At 39.3% G+C, this 12,400-nt stretch overlaps 1 protein-coding gene across 26 annotated transcripts in view; it reads left to right on the top strand.

Moving 5' to 3' along the window:
- The window catches only part of KCNMA1 (potassium calcium-activated channel subfamily M alpha 1), an 855,266-nt gene that overhangs the window by 830,518 nt on the left and 12,348 nt on the right, over positions 1 to 12,400 (top strand). For 10 of the 26 annotated variants that reach the window (XM_073353218.1, XM_073353216.1, XM_073353208.1 and 7 more), the window contains 4 exons: positions 1,947 to 2,141; positions 5,518 to 5,636; positions 7,658 to 7,882; positions 9,741 to 9,769. In XM_073353218.1, the coding sequence (XP_073209319.1) occupies positions 1,947 to 2,141; positions 5,518 to 5,636; positions 7,658 to 7,882; positions 9,741 to 9,769 (568 nt within the window). Of the gene's footprint in view, positions 1 to 1,946; positions 2,142 to 5,517; positions 5,637 to 7,657; positions 9,320 to 9,740; positions 9,770 to 12,400 lie in introns of those variants that run through there. The other 16 variants (XM_073353215.1, XM_073353211.1, XM_073353201.1 and 13 more) reach the window with 6 other exon arrangements.

Genomic DNA, 12,400 nt, shown 5'->3' with positions numbered 1-12,400 from the left:
ATGTGTTGGAAATTTCTGTTGTTTGTTCTAGAAATGCCTCATCCACCTCCTGTGCTATCGTAGGCCCTTGTCGAGCTTGTTTTCCCCCACACACTTTGGTCTGCCTCTCACCTCCTTCTGGACATCAGAACAAGTGAATGCATCCTTGATGTATAATGCAGCACCTCTTCCCTTACTTTCCTTCCTGAACAAGCTGTACCCTCTAATTATCCCACCAATTCTGTCATAATGTATCAAATACTATCACTGTAATCCTATCATTCAGGATTTCCCACCCAATATTCTCCTTTGCTTCTGATTACTCGTAATCATACCCCCTTGGAAGTGATCATAAAATGTACTTTTCCTCCTTCATTGCTTCCAATTTTTAAACATTTAATTACATGCCCCACTTCCCCTTAGATTATCATATTTAGGGGCAATTCTGATCAATCAGGTAAATACATGCATACAGTAGGCATAACACAGTAATAACTGTCTAGGAGTATATAAACGGACAATTCTGGTTATTTTGTTCCACTAAATACACTGTATTTATCTAGACTGGATTTTTTTTTTTTTTTTTTTTGTAATTTAGACATGTCTGTGTATAAAACAGCAGAGGCCTGAAGTCATGAAAATGAAGTTTTCATAGCAATCACAACTCACTATTGAGATGAAAAAAATGTCATGGTGGTCACATCTGAACAATAAAACTGAGATTATGAGAGTCCAATGCTGAAGGTAATGAGGTTAAAGCATTGGTCTAGAAGCTAGCTCTACTCTCTGACCTGCTGTGTGATCTAAGACAAGTCACTTCACCTCTATATGTTTCTGTTTCCCCGTCAGTGAAATGTAAATAGTGATGCTTCCCTGTCTTTGTAGTGAGCACTGAGATCTGTGGATGAAAAGTACAATTTGAGGACTAAGTATTAATAGTCATCTGGTCTAACTTCCGCAGTAGGCAATAAGGCAAGTCCTTTGCCCCCAAGAGATTTATATGAATCTTTTTCTCCTTATCTGCTTCATGATGCGCAAGTCTTCTAAAAACACTACATATCAGTAGGATTGGAAGTAATAGGGGCTGATTTTTGGTGGTGGTCGTTTTTTGAGTATTATGTTTTTAAACAGTGCATATTGTCAGCACACATTGTATAGTGTAGATATTTAACTGAGTATCTTTGAACTAAACCAGTATACTTTTAAATGAACTTGAAAGTCATTCATCTGGCATTAAATTAATATTTAAAATGTCCATTGTTTGCCTGACAGACAATGCTACAGATGCTGGCAAAATGTCAGTGTGGAGTAAATCTTCCCTAATAAACCACACTTACCCTATACCCTAGAGTTTTTTAAAAGGACCACCAGGATCCCAAACTCATCATACATTTATCTGGAATGAACTCAAAATGTTTAATTGATACATGCTTATGTCTGAACACTGTCAAGTCTCGTAATAAGATGTTTAGTGCAATATATCGGTTAGACTGCGAGAGTCCAGCCACAGTAATAAGTAATGACATTTGCAGCACAAAGGCAGCTCCCCAACGAATTGGTGACAAGTATAAAAAGGCAGTCTAGCCCGTGTAAGCTTTAAATGTGGTCTGAATTTTACAATTACATGTCCTAAAGCCTGTTATTAGACATGAAGGCAATGAGAAAGAAAGGAGTCATTGCATCACTACTAACACCAATTATAGGAAACATAAATCATTCAAATTTTTGTTCTTTAATAAAAATCAGCCTGAATTGGTGTTTAAAAGGCAGGATCTAGTGTAGGAGCCTAATGGGATAGAAGAAAATAGAGTAATTGGAGGCTGCTGTCTTTTCATTTTCTATGTAAAATTATTTGAAGAGACAGCCAAGAACTTTAAACAGCAGAAACCCAGAAAAGTTGTAATTTGGATGTCTTCAGTTGTGACTTTAATGGTGTTTGCTTAAAGAGCTTTCTTTTATCTCTGCAGACATACTTCAATGACAATATCCTCACACTGATACGGACGTTGGTAACAGGAGGAGCCACACCAGAGCTGGAAGCGCTGATTGCTGAGGAGAATGCACTGAGAGGAGGCTACAGCACGCCCCAGACACTTGCAAACAGAGACAGGTGTCGAGTTGCTCAGTTGGCTTTGTATGATGGGCCATTTGCAGACCTAGGGGTAAGATCATGAAAGAAAAGTAATATCAAGACAGCCGTTCCGTAACTGTTTCATCATCTGCTGAATTTTTAAAAAAACGTTTCCATAACAATGAACATGGTGTTCCTCTTTTTTAATTTCTCCCCTGAAAGCCATGGAGTCCACTTGAAATTTTGGGCAGATCTGGTGATACGTTGCTGCTCTCAATACCAAACTGCCCCTACCCTGATTAAGAAGCGGCTCTATAGGCTATGCAGGCTGAAACCAGAAACAACAATATACAAGAAATAATTTCTGTAAGGAGTTCCTCAGGTCCCTTCAGTTGCTGGATCCTCCATATCCACTCTGCTAATTTTTTTCAGAAAGACACTAACATTGCTTCATAGAGCTAGTCCCATTAAAAAAAACAAACCTGTAGTTCTTCACAGTGTCCAAAGGGATGGGTGAGACCGTTTGGATAAAATCAGGGCTGACCCCAAACCCTATTTCTAAAGATGAGCTCAACCTGAAACTTTGTGGTGATTTGATAGGCTTTTTTTAATTTGTGTGCCCCTGAACTTCCCGGTTTTGCTAAGATCATAAACATCAGCTTGAATATTCAGCAAGGAAGATTGTATTTTGTTGTTTCCAACCTATCTGAAATCCATACGTGCTAAAAATCATGTGAGAAACTCTTTTTCTGATTTTCCCATCCCAGTACCCAAAATGTAAAAAGCATCTAGACATATAGAGACATTTATTTGAACCAAACCAAATTGCAATACCTTGTAAATCTTGCTCATGCTTTTCCAAAGCATCCATTTCACCATTCATGGTGTTATAGGGTTGACCTTCATTGTAAATTAATCAAATTTTCTGTGATTTTCATGGAACACAGAACTCTCTTCTCCATGAACAGAACTGGTAAATGCAATCTTAAATCAATGGACAGGCTACAAAATTACACACACACAGCCAATCACCCATCTTTTACTGCAGAAGTCAGAGGAGGATGAAAAAAAGATTTTTAAACTCAAATCATCTCGATAGGATTAACAGATCCTTAATTTGAATGCTCAGATTAACAGTTAGGCAAGTAAAACAGCATTTGCCTGCCAAAGTGTTGATACTTGGGTAGTTAATTTCAGCCTACCTTGAATACCCATAAAATAACAATTAAAGTTATGTCTGCAATTTCCCTTATACAAATTCTGGAGTTGCTGCCATAAAAATGGCTGTTGTGTTCCACCTCTGAGCTGACTACATTTCACTGTTGAGTGAATAAGCCCCACTAGTATGTGGGTCATAGTCATACTGTTGCATTGGCCAACTGTCTGAAACTTTCATTCAGTTGGTCAAAGTAATAATTCTTCTTGAACATTTAATAAAATAACTAGAGCTACTAGGCAAAGGAAAGATGTGATCAAAGTCCAGAGAAGAGCAACAAAAAAGACTTAAGGTCTAGAAAACATGACCTATAAAGGAAGATTGAAAACATTAGGTTCTTTTAGTCTGGAGAAAAGAAGACTGGGGGGGACGGGACATGATAACAGTTTTTAAGTACATAAAAGGGTGTTACAATCAGGAGGCAGAAAATTTGTTCTCTTTAACCTGTGAGGCTATGACATGAAGTAAATGCAGCAAGGGCAGTTTATGTTGGACATTAGGAAAAACTTTCTGTCAGGGTAGTTAAGCACGGGGAAAAATTGCCTAGGGAGGTTGTGGAATCTCTTTCATTGGAGATTTTTTTAAGAGCAGGTTAGACTAACACCTGTCAGGGATGTTCTAGATAATACTTATTCCTGCTTTAAATGCAGGGAACTGGACTAGAAGACCTCTTGAGGTCTCTTCCACTCCTATGATTTAATGATCAAATGTTTGAAAGTGGGGATCAAGCCTTCAACCAAATGCTGCAACATTCAGCTAAGTTGGCCATTAAATTAAGTAACCTAAACGTATTTTATTTTCAAATACTAGAGAACATCTTTCAATCAGTAACTACAAATATTGTTGCAGCTCCAGCTCTACATTAAGTTAACATCCCCAGGAAGGTTACATTAGATAATATTAAGATTACTTTTTAGAAAGGATATAAACACTTACATTTCAGGGCATAAAACAGACACTAATTGATGGATTAGGAACTTTTGCTATTGTCAAGTTATTCTATCACTATCCACCATTCACCTCCCTTGGAAGTGCTCAAGATCGGCTATTGGACAAGACAGACCACTGGTCTGACGCAGTATGTCAATTGATACGTTGTTGTTCTATTCTGAGAGTTCCAAGACACTGGGATCCATGGCTATTTGACAAAACTGAATGAATTTGACATCATAACTGTACTGTAATTTTACTAAATACACATCCCATGCAAGAGTTATAATATGAATATTTTAGCGGTAGTCAATAGTGTGTCATGTGATGCAACAGAATTCTGGATTGTCTAAGTCACTGTACACTATTATAAACAGAGTCTTTATTCACAGGAGTTCTGTTCCAAGCTCTGCCACTGTCTTCAACAATCAGTGAACTTATCTGCAGAATGGGTATACTAATTACTTAAACTCACCCTACCTGTATTAGAAGTGCAATTAGAATTCTAATGCAAGATACCAGGACAACACCGAGTTAGGTCTTTGGAGGCTCTGTTGTTTATCCTGCCTCCATATAACTGCCCTTAACTAGCACCCTTCACTCATAGCTCTCAAAGTGTAGACAAGCAAACTGCAAAGAATTAATACCAATTCTCAATATGGTACTGAGCTTGAACTTCAGCTGGAGTGCATCAGTGGAGCTAAGCCAATTTACAGTATCTGAAATCTGCCCCATCCATGTCTAAGAGCCAATGAATTATATCGACCCAAATGAAGCTTAATTGTTAACTCATGATAATCCAATGGATTACTTAAAGGGCAACTATTTTATTAGAGTCAATTAATTCAGTATTTCAAAGCAGAACTTGTGGGAAAATTTCCCCCTTCATCTCCATCATCTACAAATTATGCTTTTTGCAAGGTTCTAAAGCAGCACCACTTTGCTCTCCATACTGATTTTCTTTCACAACATGCATACTCCCAAAATTGGAGCAAAAAACACCACACATTCTTAATAATTATTTTGTTGAGACCATGTTTCTCTCAAATGATAGAACATCTATTTTCTGTCCCCAAACCTTATTCTTCTAGTTAAAATCAGAGTCACTCACTGATCGCAAGTTCCCATCAAATAAAATCACTGGGCAATAATATCCTATACATACACAGTTTTGCAATTCAACATTTAGATTAGGGATTTTCTTGACTAATTGTTTCTCATCTGTGACAGGTAAACAACAGATTGTGATTCTGTGCCAAAGTGTGAAACAGACTGAAAATACTCCCCCCCCCCCACACACACGCTTTGTTTTGTCTCCTAGGATGGTGGTTGTTATGGAGATCTGTTTTGTAAAGCACTGAAAACATACAATATGCTTTGTTTTGGAATTTACCGATTGAGAGATGCACATCTAAGCACACCTAGCCAATGCACTAAACGGTATGTCTAGACTTTTACTTCTCTTGCTGATTATGCTTCATTCTTCCTGCTGTGGACAATCCAGATGCCTTGTACAGGGCACAAATAATGTTTAAACAATTTTCTCCATTCCCCAACCACTTTCTATATCACTGTGACATGAATACCTCTTCCAATTCTTTGGTGAGCCTTAGTGGAACTCTAACCAATTCAAGCCATACCACAGAATATTGTTTTATTTGTCTTTTTTAAGTTGACAAAAATGAAGTGGCAATGTAGCCATGGTGGTTACACAGACAAGGTGGGTGAGGAATATCTTTTATTGGCCCAACTTCTGTTGGTGAAAGATACATGCTTTTGAACTCTTCTAATGACGTGGCAATTTAAATGCTCAGACAGCACCATATCTTTAATTGTATCCTTACTTAGTCTCATTTATGATAACCCAACATATTCTACTCACAATTGCGGGAGGTGGGGGAGGACTTTACTGTTTGCTACATTTAATCAGCAGTAAATTAGTGTCATTAATATAGTCCTGACGATGTTCTAACCTGCTTTATTACATAAATTTAACCTCTTCTGTACTTAGATAGTGGCCACAGTTTTCTCTGTGATGGGGCTCAGACTGTGAGAAGCACTGTTCTCGGAGCAATATCATATTGCATAACTGACATCCTCAGTAAAACTTTCCCATCGGTTTCCTATTTCGGATAGTTGCATTTTCTCATCATTTCCTTCAGTTAATGGATCAAGACTTGGGGATCTATATGGTTTTCGTTGCACAGAAGCCATCTTAATGCAATATTCTGATTGCACAAAGACAACATTTCCATGGGTTTCAGTGGGAGCAGGATCTGGGCCAATGTATGCATCAAAGAGGACCATATTCACTTTGGCCATCAGTTTGCTAAGCTTCTATGAGTAGAGGGTTTTACTTTACTAAACAATAACCACATCATACAAACCCCACTGTAACTGGCCCTAATCTGCACATTCACAAATGCTGCAGAAAGACTCACCACTGAATGGGTAAGGCAAACAAGCAACCCTATCACCCTCTGAGGTGGTTCCTCCTACTTTAGACTTGGGACATCTTGGATAGAGCAGGGCAGTGAAACTTTGATTGTCACTTTACTGATTGCTAGCTCTTCTGTGGATAAGCAAAATACTTCAGTCTCCAAGACTGCCAAGCCAGATCTTTCAAAAGCACTAAATTCACTTGGAGAAAAAAAAATTGGTAGGGCCAAATTGTGGCATTCTTGATCAGTTTTTAATGATTTAAGCAAAAAATTCCCATTTACTTACATAAAATGCTTACTGAATAGTTGTGGACTGAGTAAGGCGTCAGTCTACAATTATCAGTCACGTAAAAGAAAAAAAACATAATTCTGCTCTTGGATACAGCTTGGGGCCTGCCTTGTGAAGTCAGTGAGCACCATGTGCATGCAGAATTTCACTGAGAGAGTTTGTAAGCTACCCTTGCCTTGCACAGAGTTGTTTGACGTTGTGAAGCTTCAGGTTAATTGGCAGTTTTTGTTTGCATCTGCAAATGTAGGTGTTGATTTTCTTGCATTTATAAATACACCTAAAGATCATGGAGACAATGTTTAGCCTTACTGCAGTGTTTATTAATTTATTTTTCTATACACATTCATTGCAAAAGAACATTTTTTTTTTCCTCTAGTGCTCCTTGACAGTACTTAAATAGACCACCATGGACCACACATGTAATGCCCTCACTTCAGCAATTATTTAAATGTTTTTGCTAGTGCATTACTGCTGGTTCTTGAGGACGTTAACTCCCCCACCAATGTATCAGCAAGGTGGTAGAATGAGTTCCAAAGGTGAGAATATTTGGTTCAGAAGCCGCCACTGATTGTGGCAGCCTGACACGGGTGGTCTGTGAGTAGATTGCCAGGTTGTTATACAAACTAAATATGTATTACAACTAAGGAGGTAGAAGTGCAAAATTTCAGATAAATGTTTCTAGAGGAGATTTTAATGCAAATCTAAAGCCACTTTCTTTTTTGCTTTTCTAGCTATGTTATCACAAACCCACCCTATGAGTTTGAGCTTGTGCCCACAGACTTGATCTTCTGTTTGATGCAATTTGACCACAATGCTGGCCAGTCCCGGGCCAGTCTCTCTCATTCCTCCCATTCTTCGTACTCCTCCAGCAAAAAGAGCTCATCGGTTCACTCTATCCCATCGACAGCAAACCGACAGAACCGCACCAAGACTCGGGACTCCCGGGAAAAACAGAAGTATGTGCAAGAAGATAGACTTTGATATGTGTACCCACCCCTACCGTGTGTGAAACTTGCATCTGCCACCCTTTCCCCCCAGTTGGCGTTTCCCTGTTTTCCTATGGAGTTCTTCTCCCTCCTTTTTTGTACTCATATTTTACATATCTATGACAGTGTGCATGTGATTATCATTTTTATTTCACCACCATAAAACCCTTAAGCACAACAGCAACAAAGCAGACGGACCAAAAGTTATTTATGATGCTAAGGGGGGAAAAAACCTAAACCCATAGGCATGCCAAAAACATAAATAACTCACCGTAGCACCTACTCTACATATCAGAAGATAGAATGTGTTTAGCATGAACACTTGATGTCAGAGTTACACAAAGTTAGTTATTTAATGCAGAAGTGTTGCTGTATTGGGGTTTTTGTTAAAACACACACAAGAAGTTAGTACCTTTATTTGAAGCTTGGAAGGCTTACCCACTGAAAAAACCAAACTACTGATTGTTTCGCTGAAATAGCATAAGGCTTTCACCCTTTGTAGAGATTATTAAGCACCTGCTCTATACCAAAGTAACAGCATCAGAGACTTGTATAAGGACGTTATACTGTCCTTTTAGAGAGAACATCTCCTCCCTTTAACGCTGAAATTTTCTGGGCAAGGAGTTGTAAAACTCTAAGTTTAAAAAAAAGTGTCTAATAGCATGTTAAATTATTATTCTTTCTATTTATACTGCCATATGAGTAGCTACATTTTCGTTCACTTTTGACATTTGGGATGAAAAGCCATATGTTTCTTGGATGTAAGTCATTAAAAACTGCTTTCCCAGTACTTTTACATCTTTGAAAGGTAACTAATTCACCTTATGTACAGAGAAGAGAAAGTATTTTTCAGTATCATCCCCTAAGCATCAGTCTTCAGGGGACTTTACCTCCTGATGGTAGTTTAACTTTGTCAAGTTTGGTATAGACCCTTCATTAAATGTCCTAATTAATAGGAAGAAATCCTGGACTGTGTTCTGGTTTGTGAAGGGTGCATGCCAGCAATGCCCCACACATTAACCTATATGTATTCCCAAACCCAGTAGTGGCTACTCATGGACTAGAGTGGAGCAGAAGGAAAGATGCTGTGTGCTAGGTTGCTCCTAACCACAATATTGGAGGAGTACTATAATATTTGCAGTGCAGCCGCTGTACTTGCCAGAATTTGGATTGCTTACCAGTTATTCAGTTAGCTAAGCTAAAGTTGTGGCAGAAAATTAAGATAGAAAGCCACAAAAATGTATTTTTCAAACCTGTTTTAAATGCTCTGGGGAAAAGGATGCCATGAAATCATATCACCTACTTCATTTGTGCCTGGCTGCCCAGCACAGAAGGTGTATCTCTAGGAAACATATGCAAGAGGAGGAGTCGCATGGTAGCTGCCAAACAGCAAGAGGTGTTTTTATGGTTAGTGCTGTTTTTTCCCCTCTCTTCTCCCCAAGCATGGTAATTTTGGAGCTTTGCTTGCTGTGTGAATCAACAATGAAGTCAAGCACTTTTACTGACAAAACCTGGTATGGTACAACTGGGGCTACCCACAGTGCAGCATTAAGAATAATGATTGGAATGAGAAATGTATGTGTGTGTGTGTGTGTAATCAAATGCAGCTGCAAGTCTGATCAGGCGAAGGTATTTCAAATTATGTTTGTCCCTCATCCCAAAAATCCTTGTATATGAAGACAAATTCAGGTATTCTTTGAAAACAGTTATGAAGGTTTGCCCTAAGAACACTCATAACTACAAGGCTGTGCCAGTTAAAGTGCTCAACAGGAAATTTGACAGTTTAAAAGCATTGTAAAACTTACATAGCTTACTTCTCTTTCTAAAGTGCAACAAGGATGAATAGAATGGGCCAAGGTATGACAATTAATGGTTCTGCATGACCTAGCAACTGCTGTGGGTTTCCTTCTATAACCTTGTCCTTGTGAAAACTTGTGGAATTAAAAAAAAAATGAGAAACTTTATTCAGTTATTGGTTTATTTTTTTAATTCTTTTGCTTTTTTTCCCCTAAATCAAAAGTAAAACTGGCTGCTGCTGCTGTTGCTCAACCCTATTTTATTTTTATCCTCTCACCTGCTTGCCTTTTAATTGCACGTGTCCACTACTAAACATCTAACCACCTGCAGAGTAAAAATGTTTACCTATTGCAGACATCATTTTAACTTGCCAAATCCTCATTTCCATTCCACTTTTCTCCCACACCCTTTAACCAAGTTCATGAACATTTTATTTGTTAGCAGCTTTCACATGCTTTTCTGTTACCATTTCATCTCTTTGACTAGGGAGTTAATATGGAATCGGTTGTCACAGACTTCTATGCATGCACAATTATGCAAGTACTGTTTTTCAAATATGATCATTTCTGTCTTAGACAGAAAGCGATAGACAATTAGAGAACCAATTTGTCCACTTTGGGAACAGAGCAGAAAATGAAACACTAAATATGAGATCCTCCATGGCCTTACTAAGGACTAATTCTCCATGGGAATTTTGCCTCAGGCAGAAGGAGTGAAAAAGGACTTGAGGACTGGGCCAAATACATTTTTATTGCTGTCAATATACAGCATGTTGAATCATATATAGGAAACTATGAGGATTTTTTTTTACAGTGGTCTACAGAGACTATTGTCCTTTGTATATGACAAATACTGGAGTGTTTAAACCAGATTGGGGCTCTCTAGCCTCAAAAATATTTTATAACATTTTCAATGACACTATGGAAATTTTCTATCACCCCAGAGATCTAGAGCTACCCAAAGTCAAGAATTGCTGTCACCCTCGATTTCTAACTGCTACTCCTGGTAAACGCATTGTTTTCTTTTACAAATATAAGGACCACATTAACTATTGGTGTAAGACGGCATAACTCCATTGATTTAAGCTGAGTTATGGCAACATTAAATGAATTTGTCCCAGAATATATACATAAAAATGTTTGGTTTAAAGTACTCTGCTCCACCCCAAAGGTGAAAAATTGTATAAAAGGTAGAAGATTGCAATGTTGTGTGTCTTGTATTTGAAACTCTGGTTAAAGAATACTCCTGTAAAGGAAAAGCCAGAGGGAGTTGTATTCCTACAGGAACAATTACGTGAAACTCTCAGGTTTCTATGGTAACAGGCCTTTCCATGGTTCAGATATTGAGCTTGTTTAGGTGCTTTCTGTAAATTTCGTAGTATTTGCTGTACTCTCTCTTTCCCCCATAGCAAGTTAGGCACATAAGCCCACCAAATATGAAAGTGCCCCATCCATTATACCCAGGGGTGAAAGTAAGGCGGTACGGGCCAGTACGGCGTACCGGTAAAAAGTGGCCGCCTGTACCAGCCCGTACCACTGACTTTAAAGCACTGCCGGGGTTGCTACCGGCAGGGCCGCCGCCAGGGGATGGGGTGGGGTGCGGGGCACAAAAGGGGCAGTGACGTTAAAGTGCTGCCGCGGCAAAAAGACCTACTTAAAGTGCTGCCTGCCCCTTTTGCCACGCCCCCACCCTCCCCCGGCTGCCAACAGTGGGGCGGGGGGGCAAAAGGAGCAGCTATCCTGGGCCCTTTACGTCACCGCTGGTGGCACGGGTGGGCTGGCTGGGGGACACTGCCCCCCCAGCCCAGCCCCTTCCGGGAGCGGGGGTAAAGCTGCCCCTTCCCCAGTACCGGTAAGAGAGAAATTTTACTTTCACCCCTGATTATACCACTACCTTGCAAAAACTGAGATTTCCTTCCTATTCTGCATTGCCAACTGGAGTCCGAATAACTTGTATCATGCTATAAAAAAGTAATTATTAGGTACCAATGTGCATCCATTAGGCTGACAGACAAAGGGCCAAGATCCTGACACTGGCTGAGCAGGCCTCCACTGCCCCTGAAGTCAGCAGGCCCAACCTTCCCTGCCCTGTAAAGGCAAAGCTGCCATTAACACCAGAGGGAATTAAACACATCTGCTCCCCAACACATCATTTTTTTACAAATGTGTGTGTGTGCAAGTTTGTATCATCTATTCAACCATTAGCGGAGTCCTTCAAACCTTGTAGTATATTTGCAAGGAGAGCTGTATTAGAACCAGTCAAAAAAATTCACAACTAATGAGAGCAGTTTCACCAAGCTGCAAATTGATTATCATAAAATACTCCCCTGCCAAACTAACAATACTGGGTGGGTGGGGAAACTTCTAGTATTTCCTAGTTAGGAAGCAACTGCATGCAAGATTGTCTAACACCACAATATAATTTTAAGTAGGCTGCCTATATTGTTACCTTTTTGTTATGCTCTTAGCTGTTTTTTTTCTGTATCAGCCGCGAAAATATTTTGCTTTAACACATTAGCTCCAAACCACAGCTTGCAACAAGAGTATGCTCTGAATTACCCCCTATGGCTGTACAGTATCTTCCTTGCCTCACCTCTGGGGATGGAGTCTTCTGAAGGCATACTCATGGATTTAGGGTTTAGCACTTTCACAACTAAAAGTGAACACGCCAACATAACCACAATCATCATTG

The sequence above is a fragment of the Lepidochelys kempii genome, chromosome 7 (genome assembly GCF_965140265.1).
Source record: "Lepidochelys kempii isolate rLepKem1 chromosome 7, rLepKem1.hap2, whole genome shotgun sequence".
NCBI lineage: Eukaryota > Metazoa > Chordata > Testudines > Cheloniidae > Lepidochelys > Lepidochelys kempii.
Note: the sequence above shows the minus strand (reverse complement) of the source record. Positions and strands in the feature narration are given on the sequence as shown.